General features: G+C 43.2%; 1 protein-coding gene across 3 annotated transcripts in view; it reads right to left on the reverse strand.

The window, feature by feature from the left end:
* Nucleotides 1-13,653: 13,653 nt before the first annotated feature.
* LOC129394401 (histone H2A.N) overlaps nucleotides 13,654-17,758 on the reverse strand; it is a 50,048-nt gene continuing 45,943 nt past the window's right edge. For all 3 annotated transcript variants that reach the window (XR_008621646.2, XR_008621645.2, XM_055101299.2), the window contains one exon: nucleotides 13,654-14,047. Coding sequence is in view for 1 of the 3 variants with exons in the window: in XM_055101299.2 (XP_054957274.1) it covers nucleotides 13,865-14,047 (183 nt within the window). In the remaining 2 variants the exon portion in view is untranslated. The remainder of the gene's footprint in view (nucleotides 14,048-17,758) is intronic.

Here is a 17,758-nt window from a genome sequence, read left to right on the forward strand (position 1 = left end):
GAGGCTGTGGCAGGAGAATAGCTTGAACCCAAGAGGCAGAGGTTACAGTGAGCCGAGATCATGCCACTGCACTCCAGCCTCGGTGACAGAGCTAGATTCCATCAAAAAAAAAAAAATCACTCTAGGCACATAATCAGTAAGTACTCCAGTGCCAGCACTATCCATGCAAAACAGTAAACATAGTATGAAGCAATGCAAGCATGTATGTGAAATTTGACTCCACACAGAAAAACACAGCTTAACTATATTAAAAAAGAATTGCCAAACTGCCAATGCTTTTTTTTACAATATTTCTTATTTTACTTTAATCAAGACTAAGAGTTTTAACTATGAAAATGTTAATTAGCCAAATTTCTCCAATTCTCTATGAGGTTTTAAATAATATTTTATTATCTAAACTTTTCCACATGTTTCTTCCCTACTTACTGGTTCCTTACTACATTGTTTCATAAACAACTTTTTCAAATCTGTAATTTGAACTAACTTTTAGATAACTTCTGAATTAGACAAAATTATTATTTTTCTCACTAATATCACAAACTTTTTTGGCACATTTTGTCCTTAGTAACCTAAAACTTTAGCAAAACACTAAAAAGCAAGAAATCTTGAACGATCAGACATGGGCATTTATAGATAAGAACAATCCCACAGTTTTTAAAAATATATTTCCCCATATCACAACCCTTTCTTAATTGGAAATGACCCACATATTCAACGAGCATCAAAAATAATTTTAAGATTTTAATTTACACAAAACATTTACATAAAACATTTATCCCATTTACATATACTCAATTCTTTCACTTACATTTATCTAGATAACTTCTGTAAACTGAGATATTAGATGCTATCATTTAAAGTTAGTTATTTCCTTGTTAACTACGTTTTGAATAGCCAGTGAACATCAGGTGCTCACCTAAACCTAAGTAAGAGTCTCAAAGTTAAATACGTAGGTATTTTTGCTAATAAATCACAAGATTTAGCTGACAACATTAAATTACTCATGTTTGTCAATAAAAAGGGCACGCAAACCAAGATCACTTTGTTTTTGCTGGGTTTATAGTTTTATAACTTTCTATGCCAAACCTGGACACCTCAAAATATCTAGCAGAGACAAATATAAAATCCAGACAAAAGTGTATGCTGACAGCTCTGAAGGCATTTCTATTTTTATTTTACCAATAATTTTAAAAGCAGCTTGTTTAGTAAAGTTATACTTAAGTCACGTGAACTTGAACATTGCTTAAACTTATTTATTTAATTTATGAGGGCTCTTTTACTTACAAGCCAGTTTGGTAGACACAACATATAACAATAAGCATACATACAAATAAACACATCTAGACATGTATACACACAAATAAATGAAGATCCAATACCTTTTACCTTGGAATCCTAGCCATGAGATAGCAATACAAGCTCGCCAGTTTTACTTTGTTTGCCCCAATAGGTAATCCAATGAAGGCCATGAACCAAAATTTCAGGTAAAGCAGTTTGATTTTTAAAGGCCAGACCGCCCCAGATTCCAAAGAACACTGGGGCCAAACAGCACCAAAGGAGAGCATCACATATTAACCAGACCCAACCCTGCTTAGGACAGCAGCACTAAAGCCTGGATACATGCAACTCCATCCTACTTTCCCATTCAACAGCAAACTCCAGATTCCAAACAATATTGGGGCCAAACAGTACCGCAACTGCAAGAGAAAATTCTAACGAGGGCTTAGTACTAGGCCTAAGAACCTCTGCCGATGGCGTTCTCTTTGGAGAGGTTGTGGTCCAGAGGATCCCCCAGAGTGTCCCGCTTTGGGGTCCAATCTTAGAGTGTCAGATGTCTCTGACCATAGATGGGCACCAGTGCCACTTTGCATGTTTTCCCTCCAGAGGTCATGGCCTACTATGAGCTTTCCTTTTATCCTTGGATGAAGGCCTGGACTTACAGCACTCTTATCATTTGTTAAGGCCACAATTTCCCATGCTCTTCATTCCACTAGAGATAGCCATGAACTTTAATGACAGGAACTGGAGGCTGAGTGGGTTTCTTTTGCCCTTAGCCAGTCGAGTAGGAGAAGGGAAGAATTTAGCATAAGAAAAGGTTTAAGTCGCCTGAAACACTTGTGAGTTCGCCCCAAGCCGTGCCACATGTAGCGATCAGGGACCACAACCAGAAAAGATAGAAGAGTCCTTCCTGCTTCTGGGCAGGGCAATTATCCCCATTCACTCCTTTGCCTTCAGGCAACACTGGAGAGTGGTCCCAGCCAGTTGCCCTCAATTACCAAGGAGCTGCTAGGAAACAGCCACTGAAAGACTGAAAAAGAAAGAAAGGAAAAATACCCAGGTCCCCTAAGCAAACCAGGCGGTGGCAGTTAGGTGCCTCCACATGGAAAACCCTTTCAGTTCACCTGCCACAGCCAGAAACCTAGAGTTGCCTCCATGCTTAGGCACTGCTCACCAAGGGACCCGAGTTGCAAAGGAAAACAGAGAGAGAGAGAGAGAGAGAGAGAGACAGAGAGAGAGAGAGAGAGACAGAGAGGGAGAGAGGGAGAGAGACAGAGAGATTACCCTGTATGGAGCAGAAAGGAGAAAAATAAACCCCAAACTTTGGGCTTACCTTTTGGCTGGCTCACCAAAATATGTTACCGGTGGAGGGTCTCCAGGTTCTTGGCATTTTGAACAAAGAATTAGACAAAATGCACTAAGCAAGGAAAGAATGAAGCAACAAAAGCAGAGATTTATTGAAAATGAAAGCACACGCCACAGGGTGGGAGCGGGCCCGAGCATAGGGGCTCCAGAGCCCCCATTACAGAATTTTCTGGGGTCCAAACACCCTCTAGAGGTTTCCTATTGGGCACTTGGTGTTCACCCCATGCAAATGAAGTGGTGGCCTGCAATCAGTCTAATTGGTTGCTTTCCACAATCAGAGGCTGAAGTGAAGTTACAAAGTTACCCTCCTATGCGAATGTCTGATTGGTTTTGGAAAGCAATCTATCAGAGGTACTTTCAATTTTCTATCTGCCAAGCAGAAAGGCAGGGTGGTTTGCAAAGGGAGTAGCCTCTGGTCCTTTTGTTACTTAGGTGTTGAAAGTTGGGGTTTTCCTTTTGATTTAGTTCTAGGAATTCAGGGTGAATCAGCCTTGGGTTCCCTGCCTCCAGACCCTATTCTCCTGCCGCAGGCTCACTGCAACCTCTGCCCCCTGAGTTCATGCCTCGGCCACTCGAGTAGCTAGGATTATAAGCATGCACCACCATGCCTGGCTAACTTTTGTATTTTTAGTAGAACTGGGTTTTCACCATGTTGGCCAGGCTGGTCTCGAACACCTGGCCCCGAGTGATCCTCCTGCCTTGGCCTCCCAAAGTGCTGGGATTACAGGTGTGAGCCACCATGCCTGGCCTGGTTCATGGTTTTTAAAAATCAGATTAGTTGCCAACATTTTAAAAAATCAGGACTCTCACTTATAATTCTAGATTTCCAGCTTCCCTGAAAAATTAATAAGATCTCTCAAAAACACAGCCTACAGTCCACCAGTAGCAACAGTCAGCAGGAGAGGCAGGTGCTGTCCGAGGCTTGCTTTCCAGACCCAGCACTACCCCATTGCCCCTACAACATATGTGCACACACTCACAGCTCACCCTTTTGGTAAGAGCCTGGACCTGTAGGTAGCTGGGTTTTCCCACCATTGGCTCTCAGGGAAAAGAAGGCTGAGGGATGATTTTATAATCCTCTGAAGTGCTTTCATGAAGAAGCTACAAGCATTACAATCTGTGTAAGGAAAATAGGCTCAAAGCAAAGCAGCCAGCGTTGGAATGGGTGACTGGGGACATTAAATGTGTCCATTTCTTGGAGAGTCTCTGAGACAAACTATTTCTATTTGTGTTGGGTGGTTAAACATTTGGTGGCCTTGAGGTAAGAAGCTAAACCACATGATCTCTTGTGGCCTCTTCCAGGTCTGGGGTTCTGTGACTCTGTACAAGAGATGTAAAAGAAAGCTTTAATCTTGAGGAGGTTGAAGCACACGTAGAAAAGACATACACTTACCAAAAAACAAGCAAACATATAAACAAGTGAATAAACAGCTCAGCGACTGCCTGGAGCTGACAGTATGCATGCCTCAATTAACCACCCACTAACCTGCTGCTGGGAGGAAAGAGTTGTACCAAGGTTGTGCCCAGTACCTTTTCTAGCCAGCTGTCTCCCATTGTTCTAACATCCCAAGGCCCCTTGAAATCTCTCTCAGGATTGATCTGAGAAGACCTCAGTGTTGCACAAGACTGAACTGCAAGCAACAGAAAATTATTGTCCCACGAGGAAAGGGGACTTGTTGAAAGGACAAGAGGGTGCCCACAGAATCAGCAGGAGACTGAAGACCAAGATTAAGAACTGGGCAGGCTCTAGGGGCTAAGTGCCCCTCTCCATTATCCTACATTCTAGATCCCAAATCCTGGGTAGGACCTCACCCTGTCTGCTTCCACTGTGGGAGGTGAGGCACAGGCAGTATCCTGCCTTCCAATATACTGCATGTGAGGAGGTTGTCCCCAAATAGGTAAGAGGTATGATTGCTGGATTGTTCCCCAAAATTCAAATACCCCTAGCTAAGGCCTCTCCTCACTAAGTCTGAACAGCAAACTGTGTAACAAGGGTCCCTAAATTGAAAGCTGAACCCAGTGATTAGAGAGGACAAGCCAGCAGGTCAGAAATGGTGCTGACCATGATAAGGAGGAAGAAGGCTTGGCTCCTGGCCACTGGGTGCATACTCGTGCTCTACTCAGCAAGGAATGAATATTTGTTGAGCACTTACTATGTAGCAAACACTGATTAGACATCCGACACACCTTATCTCTTTTGATCTTCTCACCAACCCTAAAAAGTAGGTATGATTATGTTTGCAAAGGAAGAAATAGCCTTGGAAGGGTAAGGCAACTTGCCTGAGCTCTTTCAGCTTATATGTGGGAAGGCAGGAAGTGAAACTCAACGCCTCCTGGTACCAAAGCAAGACCACTCAAACCAGGAAGCTGATAGCTCTTCCAACAACCTGGTTATTGGAACAGGACAGGTGGTCATGGCTCCAGCTGCAACAAATAGAGCCACTCCATCCCAATTTTGCACACACTCCATCATCAAAAACAGACTTACTCTGGTCCAGATGTAACTCAAGTACTGTATTTTTTGGCTAGTCTCATCTTGATTTCCTTTTGTTTTGCTTTTTCCTTCTGATATCTGTTGCATAGCTGTATCTGTGTCATGCGTAGCTCCTGGATGAATCTCTTTGCAGCACCTAGCACTGTGTTATAACCTAGTAATAAATAAGTGGTGGTAGTGCTACCTGGTTGACTGGACACCAAGCAATAAAGATGCCCATGCTTCTCCACTCAGAGCAGCTGATACCCCTTGAAAGACAGCTCAGAAGACAAAGATGGAAAAGGAGAATAGCAGACAGATGTTGGTTACCTACTCTCCCTTCTCTCCCCAATCCTTGTCACTGGGCAAGAGCCTCTTCCTTCCAGGCAGACAGGACCAGTGAGGTACAACAAACCCCCTCCTGTCCCAACCAGAAAAGCTTCTCACATTGTCTGTAATCCACATGAAACTCTCTCAACTCACCTCTATGTTTTCAGAGGGGCGGCAGAAGGACATCCTAAACCCCTACCAGGTAGGCAGTTACAAGCAGGAGCCTGAGCCAGAAGCACTGTGAATGGAGACCTCCTTCCCTCACTTAATGGCCGTGTGATCTGAGACAGTTCACTCAGTTTACGTTTCCTCATCTGTAGAATGGGGATCACAGTAAAACTCATGGCCTACAGTTGTTTTGAGGATGAAATGAGATGACACATTTAAAGTGCTAACACCTAGAAAGTAGAATGGTGGTTGCCAGAGGTTGGGGGAGGGAGGAAGGGGGAGTCATTGTTGATGGGCACAGAGTTTCAGTTTGAGAAGATGATTAAAAAGTGCTAGAGATGGATTGTGGTGATAGCTGCGTAACAGCATGAATGTACTTAATTCCAGTGAACTGTATACTTCAAAATGGTTTAAATGGGGAAGTTTATGTTGTATATATTTTATCACAGATTTTTAAGTGCTCATCACTGTATGACATTAAAAAAAAAATGAGGCCTCCTAGATGTTCCTCCAACATGTGAAGCTCATTCTACTCCAGTGATTTGCTGTGCCCTCTGCCTGGAATCCTTACCCCCATTATTCCCAAGGCTCCTCCTTCCTTTTGCTCAGGGACCTGCACAAGAGTCACCTCCACAGAGAAGTCTTCCCAGATCAACCTATCTAAAGTAGCACCTCCCATCATTGATGTGCTCCTGGCTCTGTTGTGAAATGTGGGGTTTTTTTTGTTTGGTTGGTGTTTTGTTTTGTTTTGTTTAGAATTTTTCTTTTCTTGCTCTGCCACCCAGGCTGGAGTGCAGTGGTGCAATCACAGCTCACTGCAGCCTTGACCTCCTGGGCTCAGGCAATCCTCCTGCCTCAGCCTCTCACGTAACTGGGACCACAGGTGCATGCAACCATACCTGTTGGAGACCAGCCTCAACACCACCCGTACGGTACCCAAAGTCCGGTGGCGACGAAGGAATGAGAAGATACAGGTTAAGAGTGCATAAAGAGTGTGGGCCAGGGGGACAATTGTAAAATGGAGGCTGTAAAAGGCTCAGAGCTCTGGTCTCCGCACTATTTATTGAGTACAGTCACTTAGAACTAAGAAGCAGATGTTGAGAGCGAAACAGTGAAAGGGAGGCAGTGCGTCATACGTGTAATCTATAGCAGTGGTGGTTTAAATGAATCTCCTTTGTGCTCAAACAGTGTATCTTTAACTTATTGGAGAGTAGTTAGTGGGAGTGGGTTTAACTAGCAGCCTGTACATCTGGCCACATTCTAATGTTTCAAAGGAGGGTCTTTTTTCTTGAACACAGTGTTTATGGATAAGAGAGCAAGTCTCGCTCAGAGCATGGGAACATAATGGCGATAAGAAGGCTTTCCTCCTCAGAGGCCTCTTGTGGCTTTTCACAACCTACTGTCCCATATTTTTACAGCCAGTTTATACAGGCACCCCATAAGCCTTTCCCCCAACATATACTCAGCTAATTTTTGTGTGTGTATGTAGAGACGGGGTCTCCCTATGTTGCCCAGGCTGGTCTCGAACTGCTGGGCTCAAGTGATCCGCCCACCTCGGCCTCCCAAAGTGCTGGGATTATAGGCATGAGCCACCATGTCCTGCCTGCATTGGATTTCTGAATGGCATGTATCACTACCTGACACTGCGCGATATATTTATGACTTCTCCCATTCCAGAATATAAGCTCCATAAGGGCAGGGACTTTATTGTCATGTTCTCTGCTGACCCCCAATATCTAGAACAGTGCCTGGATCTTAGTGCTCAGTAAGCACTGTGCATGGAGTGAAAATAAAGCTTAGCTATCATCACTGTCATTCTACAGCGGGGATGGGAACTCTCGACCCACACCTAGCACCAACAGGCTCGCTGGGGTGTGGCAGCCACTGGGAGGCAGGAGGGTTAAGCACATGGGAAACACTCAGACAGGGTAAGGCACCAGAATTGGAAAGAGAACGAAGGTTGACCTGAATTAAAGTGCCGCAATTTTAAATTTCTGGTTTGACCGAGTCCATGTTTGTTTTAAGCGTTCAGGCCCTTTTATGGACTAGTAAATGGCTTTCCAAGGACAGCGCCACCAGCCAGGAAGGGGGTTGTGTATACACTGATCAGGCTTTCTCTAAGCTGTGGGCGTGGACAGAGACCATAGCGAAAGCCCGTCCTCCTTGGAGGAGTGAAAGTGAGCAAACACTCAGAACTGCTGTGGGTCTGGCTGGAGCGAGGGGGCAGGACCAGGAAGCAAGGAAAAAGAAAAAGAGTGGAGGAGGGTTGAGAGCTAGCAGGGCAGTTCTGAGCCACTGGAGATACAGGGCAAGTTTGCATTTGCGCTAAGTTAAGGCAGCTGGGCCAGGGGACATTGAGAACCTGAACAGGGTTTCCCTAGAGGAAAAGGCATGTGCATAGGGCATGTGCATCTGGCAATTGAGGCTTAAAACACTTAAAATCTTCAAAAGACTTCCCTGAAAAAGCTTTAAAGACAGATAACACAGCTGTCCTCTCTTGCCCATTTCCGTATTTTACCATGTCCCTCTTTACAGCCAATAGAAATATCTTGCTTTAAGTATTTTGGGAGTGATGTGTAGATGTGTATAAGGGGAAGTAAATCCCATATTTTAGTTAATGCAGAGAAGGTTGGTTCAAGGATGGATATAATGCTATAAATAAAGTTATTTAAGTGTCCAGCTTTAAATCTGATACATCAGCATCTCCTACTTTTAACTTTCAGCATGATCATATTAATTACAATCACTGTCATTTTTGAGACTTTGTTCATGCCAGGTACTGTGCTAGGCACCTTGCATAGATTATATAATTATTACAATAATCTCTCAAAATAGGTATTATTCTCCCTCACTTTATATAGGAAGAAACTAGGGCTCGAAGAAGTTAAATACATTTCTACAGCTGGTAAGTGGTAAATCTAGGATTTGAACTAGAACTGTCTATCTGAAAAGCTGTGTTATAAGACAAAATCACCCACCACCTAGCCTGGTGCCTGGCCCATAATATATGTCCAAAATATTTAGTTTGGGATGACCTGAATTAACTCATTTTCATGATACCATATTCACTGAGTGCATACTCTATTTAAGGTGCTTTACAGGCAGCGCTTCATTTAATTGTCTCAACAGGTCAGCGGGGAGGAATTATCTCCACTTTATACAGGGGTACACTGAGCATCTGGGAAGTTCAAGAACTTGTGTGAGATGCCACAACTAGTAACTGGCAAATACAGGATGAGAAGCTAAGTCTGTCTGACTCCAAGTGGTGGATCTTCTCCTTTACCCACCTCTTTCTGTGTTCTCTCAGTCTTGGAAAAGACATCAGTGGTCACTTTGCCTCTGATGAGTTCCCCCAGGGCCTGGTACACCTCTGATGGAATTTCATTGCCATAAAACTTTTTTCTTTTTCCTTAATGTCTGTGAAATCTGCCTTGGTATAAATATCTAATAGTAATGCCTTAAACCAAAGCATTGTGTTGGTGTAAGAAACACTTTCATGTACATTGTTTAATTTTTCACCATAACCATGTGCCATCACCACATCACCATTTTACAGATGTGGAAGCAGGTATGTGGCCAGGGGATGACCCGACTGCAAGTTCAGCACAGGCTCCTTCCACGACACCAGGCTGCCCTAAGTACAAAGTCCAGTTCAAACTGGGGAGTGTGAGATAAGAGATGGGGAAGAGGGATAGAGGTGAGTCAGAAACAGTCTTCCTCCATTTCTTGACCACCTTAGAAACCACCTCCCTCACCTACCCCATGCCTCAGTGACCCTCTTGTGTTTGAACTCAAACCTGATTTACTAACCTCTTAAAGTGGAAGGGAAACAGCATGTCCTGGTACAGGGTAATTGATCAGAACAGTAAAAGTGCCTTAGGTTGCTGCAAAGGGGCTGCCCTGTCTTGGTCCTCTTTGTATTTCCCTATACCCTCTAACTAAGGGACACCCAACTTCTTGGCCCAGAAGTCATGCCCAGTACCTCTGATGACTGACAGGACTTTGGGAGGAATCTGCGTTTCTCTTTAGACTAAGCCAGATCCCAGTGCTTGGGTCAAGTGGAGCTGGAGACAGTGGAACCCTCTTAGAACCCCAGCAACAGTCAACTTGCGGGAGGTGGTGCTGAGAAGAGAGTCCTCACACAGTTCTGGGTCAGCCAGGATGGTATTTCCCCAGGACAACTGTGGGCTGGAAGAGGATTATGTCACTACCTGGCATTTTTCTAAACCCAAGCAGGGCTTTAGAATACCCAAAGCCATCCCAGGATTCAGGATCTGTCTCAGGACAGCAGGAACCTAGCAGAGAAGCCCAGGTCTGGGGTCTGGAGCTAACAGCCCCCAGATTGCCTTCAGTCCACTTCTAGTTACCCCCCTAAGCAGCAGCCTCTCCATCCCCTTGAAATGTCCAGGACCAATGGGACAGAATCCTGCAAGAGAGAACCATGGAGAGAATGGTGAGGGCTCTGATGCCTCCCAAGTGGAAAAAAACACACACTTCGGATCTGCTGACAACCTAAAACCAAGAAGGTGCACTTCAAAGAGTGGTCGCTGGGTGTCACCACTGCTTCTAAAGCAAGTGCCCTCATCTGTGAGCTAACGTTGAAGATTGCTGGGGAGAGAAATTCCTTCTTGGAGCCTCTGTTTACAGGCCTGACATCTTCTGTGCTTCTCTTGAGCTCCATGCCATTCTCACTCCTCTCACCCTCTGGTCCTACCATCTGGCCTGGATCACATAGGCCACCACGGAGTTGCTCTCTTGCTCTTCTCTCCTTCCCAGCTCTCTTGGCAGAACCCAAACTCCGTGTTCTCCATGCTGGCACTGGAGCACATAGTTAGGGAAAGTCACCCAAGACTGGCTTTGCTTTTGATTCATGATCACAAATCTCAAACAGGCACTTATTCCTAGTCATCCATCTGTCCGTAAGTGTCCAACTCTCACTTACTCCCTCAAACAACTTCATATCTAATCTTTAAACCTCCTATGCCCCTATTCTGCTTTACTTGTACCATTTAGAAAAGAAAAAAGAAATAGGTATCAACTCCGTGTTTTCATCACCAAACATCTAAACCTTCCAAAATTTGTATCTATCTTCTCTTTCACCTCTACTCTGTATCTCATCTCCCTTTACTTTCTCAAGGTCCTTTGGCTTTCTCTACTTTCTTCTGGATTAATATCTCCCTCTATCCTAGAGAATTCCCACCAATGAACAATTAAAATCTAGTATCCCTCATCTTAAAAATCTCTATATACCAAGTGACTCTCCAGTTACCAGCCTGTGTCTCTCTTCTCTTTCAAACTAGATTTCACCTTTCATCTCAACACCATAAGAAAAAAAAAAGCTGTCTCTACTAACTACTTCCCGTTCTCTCTTCAACCTGCTCAAATCTCGCTGATACCCACTGTGCTCCACTGAGTTGACTTCTCAAGATCACCATGACCCCCATGTCACCAAATGGACATAAATATCCTCACATTCCCACCAGGATTGTGAACACCAGTCTGACCATGTTGTCCCTCTTGGCTTCCATGACACCACCCTCTCCTGATTTTCTTAGATTTATCCTTGGTTTCCTTTGTTGGCTCCTCCACTATCTGATTTTAAATATTAGAATTTTTCAGTCTTTTTCCTGGATAGTTTTCTCTTTTCCTTTTTTACCCCATCTTCCTGGGTAATCTCATCCATTCCTGCTGATCTATACATTGCCTTTTGATGCTGATGGCTCCCAGATTTGTATTTTGGGCCCAGTCCTATCTATTCCACGTCTTCACTTGCAGGTTTCATAGGTATTTCACAATGAGCATGTCCAGAATGGAATTCTCAATTTCTTCCTCTCCCCAAAACACCTCTCCTGTGTTTAGTCTTCTCCATCTCTGTAGATTGCATGGCTGTTTCCCACAATGCCCAAGCTCCAAACCTAGGAATCAGCACTTTTTTCTACACGCTCATATTCATTCCATGAGCACGTTCTATTCTCTCTCCAAAATTCATTTCAAATTTCTCACTTCTCTCCATTTTCACACTCAACTGGATCACCATCACCTTTCTACGAAACTGACATGGAACATTTCTAAATAATCTTCTCATTTCCACACTTCGTGATCCATTATTGACACAGCGGCAACAGAGGTCTAAAAACTAAGTCAGTGATGGGGCCATTCTGTATCTTAATCTGGTATACATATGTAGAACTTTGTGGTGTGCTTAAGGTTTGTACACTTTACTGTAGGTTGTATCTCAACTAAAAACAACAACAACAACAACAAAATAAAGCCAGGTACATTGGTACATGCCTATAATCCAGGCTACTTGGGAGGTCAAGGCAGAAGGATGGCTTGAGCCCAGGAGCTTAAGACCAGCCTGGGCAACATAGAAAGACTCTGTCTGAAAACAAAACACCTAAGTAAAATGTCAATTCTCCAGTTAAAATTCTTCAGTGGTGTCCCTCTGTACCCAGGTAAAACCCAAGCCCTCCATCACATGGCCCCAGTCTTTTCCTCCAGCTTCATCTCCTATTGTATTTCTTCCTTGCTTGCTACAGCCCAGCTGTCCCAGCTTCATTTAGTTTCTCCAATTAATCCAAGAACTGTCCTGCCTGCCTCAGGGCCTTTGCTCAGGCTTTTTCCTTAGCCCAGAACCCTTCTCCATTCTTAAGACCTTCTCCTTCATGTCACCTACCCAGGCTTCCCCCAGGCCCCCCACCCACCCCTATCTACAGCATATCATCCCATTTATCCCTTTTGCTCCTTACCGTGATTTTTTTTTTTTTTTTTTGAGACAGGGTTTCACTCCCATGGCCAAGGCCGGAGTGCAATGGTGCAATCTCGGCTCGCTGCCACCTCTGCTTCCTGGGCTCAAGCGATTCTCCTGTCTCAGACTCCCAAGTAGCTGGGATTACTGGCGCATGCCACCACACCCAGCTAATTGTTCTATTTTTAATAGAGACGAGGTTTCACCATGTTGCCCAGGCTGGTCTCCAATCCCTGAGCTCAAGCGATCCGCCCACCTCTGCCTCCCAAAGTACAGGGATTACAGACGTGAGCCACCATGCCTGCCCTTGATTTTATCATACTATTATAATTGTCTTTTTTCTGCAGTTGGGACCAGATTATACATTTGACACTTGTACACTTATTACACACATTATTATATATAAGTGCTACATCATAGATAATCAATGCCACTGCCACAATTCTTTTTTTTTTTTGGAGACAGAATCTCACTCCATCACTAGGCTGGAATGCAGTGGCGCGATCTCGGCTCACTGCAACCTCTGCTTCCTGGGTTCAAGCAATTCTCCTACCTCAGCCTCCTGAGTAGCTGGGATTACAAGCACGTGCCACCACACCAAGCTAATTTTTGTATTTTTAGTAGAGACAGGGTTTCACCATGTTGGCAGGCTGATCTCGATCTCGTGACCTCATTATCTGCCCGCCTTGGCCTCCCAAAGTGCTGGGATTACAGGCGTGAGCCACCGTGCCCAGCCCCAATGCCACAATTCTTATACTCAAAGAGCAAGCAGATACCTTTTGCTTTAGTTCCTATAAATCATGGCAGAGGTGCTTAAATTTTAAAAATTGTCTTTCCTCATAGGAGTCTAAACAATGTCTCAACACTGTCAAGAGCCATAGCAATCTACACAAGCCAGGTAAAAGGGAAAATTACGGCCAAAGCAAAGGTTGGGGGCTAAGGTTGGAGAGGCAGGCACAGGTGGATAGGGAGAAAGCCAGAAGCTGGCAGCAGTCCTCATTACACTGCAAGTTTGGGCAATACTGTCTACTTTCAAGCTCCCCTCTCCCTGGATTAATACCCCCACATACGTGCCCCCCAACTTGCCCCCAATCCTTTGTGATCTCAGTTCATTCTAGTGTAGCAGTCTCCACCCTCAGTCTGGAGTGGGGAGAGATGATGGGTATACAGTGTAATCGATCTAGTTGTGTCCTTCAAAGAATACAATGGGTAGGCGCAAAACGGGAGTAGTATATATAAGAAATTAATAGCCATAGACAACAAGTACATACACACATGCACACATAGCATGCACAAGAGAAAATGCCTTTCCTTTATTATGTTCACGAAGTAAGCTGGAGGCCAAAAACACAGGACCCAGAGACTAGGTGTGTAGCAATGAAACTCCTCATGCAGCAGGACAGCTTCTCAGACATCTTGTCTTCCAACCCAGCCTTCCAAAACATCTAGTTTTTTGACAAGTGAGTCATTTTAACAAGGCCATTCTGAACAACTTCATTTATTCAAAAGCTCTTCTGAGAAGATCTCTGCTTAACTGCACCAAGGATCTCTCTGCCAGTGATGGCTCTTCTGTGGTTGTAGAAGGACAGCCTAAATGCCTCCAGGCTAACCCATTCCAGTTGCCAAGCATTGAGGGCACCTAGTGCATACAAGACCCAGGAACGCCCGCTGAAATCAGGGTGGATCTAGGGGAGAAATGGCACAGAGGTGAGACAGAAGTAAAGGCTTCCCACAGTGAACAGTTGTGGTCTGACCCAACACCCAGTACTCATGGTTTCTATGAATTCATGTACAAGTGGAACAACATAAGCGACCTTCAAGTTGAATGATGAATTAAAAAATAATAATAAACCACCTAAAGGGGCAATGACAGGCATTTGATGAAACAGGCTGTTATACTGTAAAAGGAAAATAAACCTTGGGACCCCAAAATACTAAACTAAAGGAAAAAGCCAAACTGGGAACTGCTTAGGACAAACCTGCCTCCCATTCTATTCAAAGTCACCCCTCTACTGAGATAAATACATATTTGATTGCCTCACTTGGAGAAGCTAATCAGAAACTCAGTAGAATACAACCACTCGTCTCTTACCTACCTATGATCTGGAAGCCCCCTCCGCACTTTGAGTTGTCCCGCCTTCACCTCAAGTTGTCCCCTTTCCAGATGGAACCAATGTACATCTTATACATATTGATTGCTGTCTCATGTCTCCCTAAAATATGCAAAAACACACTGTGCCCCTACCACCTTGGGCATATGTCATCAGAGCCTCCTGAGACTGTGTCATGGACACATATCCTCAACCTTGACAAAATAAACTTTCTAAATTAACTGACAAAACACACACACACACACACACACACACACACACAACCACACACACAAAAATCAACTGAGACCTGTCTCAGATTTTTGGGGTTCACATTTTGGTAACCATAAAGGGATTCTGAGTAGAGATGCCCCTGACCTTTGACAAATCTCTTGTCGGTGCTTGGTACCAGCATGAGCTAACTTTATGGCTCAAACCAATAGGACAATTTACTGAAGTCTGCGAGCACCCCCTCCAGAGAATCCCTGATCTCCCCAAATTTAGTCAAGAACTAAAGTTTATTTTGCTGTACAACTCCTCCCTCTTTTGTTTTGTTTGTTTGTTTGTTTTGGAGTTTACTTGCTCCCAACAAGGAAGGCAAGATTTCCTGTTTACAGGACGATGGAAGGCAGGTAACTCCTTTATGGAGTTTGAGCTCACTCTCGGCAGGGAAGAGGAGTTTGAGGCTTTTTTCCTGCTTCTAGGATGGTTGAAAGCAGTCTTCAGCCTCAGACCCATCCCTAGGTAAATAACTGAATTGGAGTTTTGTCTTGGCTAAAGTTCAACAACCAGCTGGTCTTAATTTTTTCTCCATTAGAACACTCAGTGATCATATTGTTGGGTTTTTGTTGTTGTTGTTTGTTCCAGTCTTTCTTCCATCAGATTTGACCAGCTTTACATGACTTGATCAAATCCAAGTGAAAATTCCAAATTATGGGTAACAAAACCTCTCTAATTTGACTAAAATTCCTCACAACTATAAAAGAGTTAAAAAATGCATTTGGTTTCTGTGTTTACTTCCTGTCTTAAAAAAAAAAAAAAAAGTTCTTTCATTTACTTTTCTTCCACCCCATACCTCCTTGCCCCTTTGCTATCTACAGTACCAAAAAATCTAGAGGAGGCTTCTAATGACTTGAACCCTTTAAAAGAATTCAGAACAAAGATTCCAGTCACCCCTTTTGGGGTGTTCTGTTTTCTTTGTTGAGTTTCAAGAGTCATAGGCAGATTTTTCTTAGGTCTAAAGGTCTGTTTTTCTGTATTACATGACCTGACTTCTTTGGCTTTGGGGGTACCAGAGGTTATCTTGTACTGTGAGAGGATTTGACCTTGATGTGTGTAATGGTGGATGAGAGCTACAAAGTAGGGGTGGCTGAACACAGTCTACAGGAAATGCCCTTGGCTGTTGTTTATTTTTTCTCTCCTAGGAAGTTGTTGTTTAAGGAGCCTAATTCTAGTTCGGAGATGCATTCTAAGAGGTCTTGTCTATTACTTTGTCTCCCAAAATTAATCTCAATTCGGCTTGTCTGTGTACATTTACATGAGGAACTGAACTGTTGTTTTCATAGATAAATGAGAGACTGAGTTTTCTCAGCTCTGAAGAGAAAGGGCATTTGCTCCTCCCAGCTGAAAGGTGCCCCTGGGTGACCAGGGGCCTTGTGGGAGTGTCTGGGGGGTTGACCCCCAAGACATACAACAACCCCACAGGGAAATCTCCAACAAAAATTAATTTTAAAAAAAGACTCATCCAGGAAACACGTATAAAGACTGATCACCCGGCATTTTGAACCCTCTCAGAAGTCTTAGACCTCTGGAGAGAGAAACTGAGACATGTAAGAGGGTGAAACAACTTAGTGGTGACACATTGTGGGGTCTGGCCACAAGCAGCACACATCAAACCACCACACAAAAAACCCGAGGCCACAGCTCAGTTCCCCCTCTTCAGAAAAAAAGTGAGACATAATCTAATGAGGAGAAAACAAGGAGAATGACCTCCTTTTGAACACTCCGTAGGTTTTATGACACCTCTACTTGCCAGAGTTTATGTAAAATGGAATATGGTCTTTGTACACACTTACATTAGAGAAAAAGAGCCCTAAGTTTGACCTGCAAACTATGTTGTTCCTAAATTCTTTTTCGCTATTTTTCTCTTCTGTCTGCTTTAAATCTGCTGTTATTTTTCTCTTCAGATAAAAACCACTGTTTAGATCCAACATGTTCATTTTGCAAGCTGGTGAATTTGTATTTATCTCATGGCTAAGTTCTGAAGTAAAAACTATAGGGTGTGTGTGTGTGTATTTAAAAAGACTTTATAATTTCTATAATTTTATGTTCAAATGACAATTAAATTCATATTAATTTCCCTCTAACACAGACTTTTTCTCTCCATAACTTACGATGTAAATTTTGCTATTAGATTTTGACCCGAATTGTTTCCTTTAATATACAAGTTTAAGACTATTTAACTGACAAGTGCCTAAGATAATAAAACAGGTTGTTAAGAATTTGAAAGTCTAAGATAGGAAAAAAAAAGTTTTTTATGAATTGATAGGAAGTACTTCCATTGGCATGCCTAATACATCTATGTATTTATGTGTTGTATATATAATATATATATAATATTTCACTACTGAAAATATATAAAAGAACTCTAATTGGCTTAAGAAAATAAAACACTTGAATCAAATACTTTATCAGGAAAAAAGAAAAGACTAGTCAAATGCTCTTTCAAGTTTATGTAACAAGTAAAATCTTTAATAAATTAACCTTAACATTATTGGTAAAGTAATATTAGAAATGTCTTAATAATTGCCAACATACATTGTTGTTTGCATTTATTAATTAAACAATTTCATTCTATCCCTGCCAAATACTATAAAGGTGTCAAAATTTGGTATACGGGTTACAAAACTATAAACACAGCCCCAAAACAGAATGACCTTTGCTTGTGTAATTTCTTTTTTTTTTTTGAGATGGAGTCTCGCTCTGTCGCCCAGGCTGGAGTGCAGTGGTGCAATCCCGGCTCACTGCAAGCTCCGCCTCCCAGGTTCACACCATTCTCCTGCCTCAACTTCCTGAGTAGCTGGGACTACAGGTGCCCACCACCACGCCTGGCTAATTTTTTGAATTTTTAGTAAAGACGGGGTTTCACCATGTTATGAAGGATGGTCTCGATCTCCTGACCTTGTGATCCGCCTGCCTTGGCTTCCCAAAGTGCTAGGATTACAGGCGTGAGCCACTGCACCCGGCCAACTTGTGTAATCTTTAATAAGATATTGATATTCATTTAATAAAAAACTACATCTTAAA

Source organism: Pan paniscus, chromosome 19, assembly GCF_029289425.2.
Source record: "Pan paniscus chromosome 19, NHGRI_mPanPan1-v2.0_pri, whole genome shotgun sequence".
NCBI classification, from domain to species: Eukaryota; Metazoa; Chordata; class Mammalia; order Primates; family Hominidae; genus Pan; species Pan paniscus.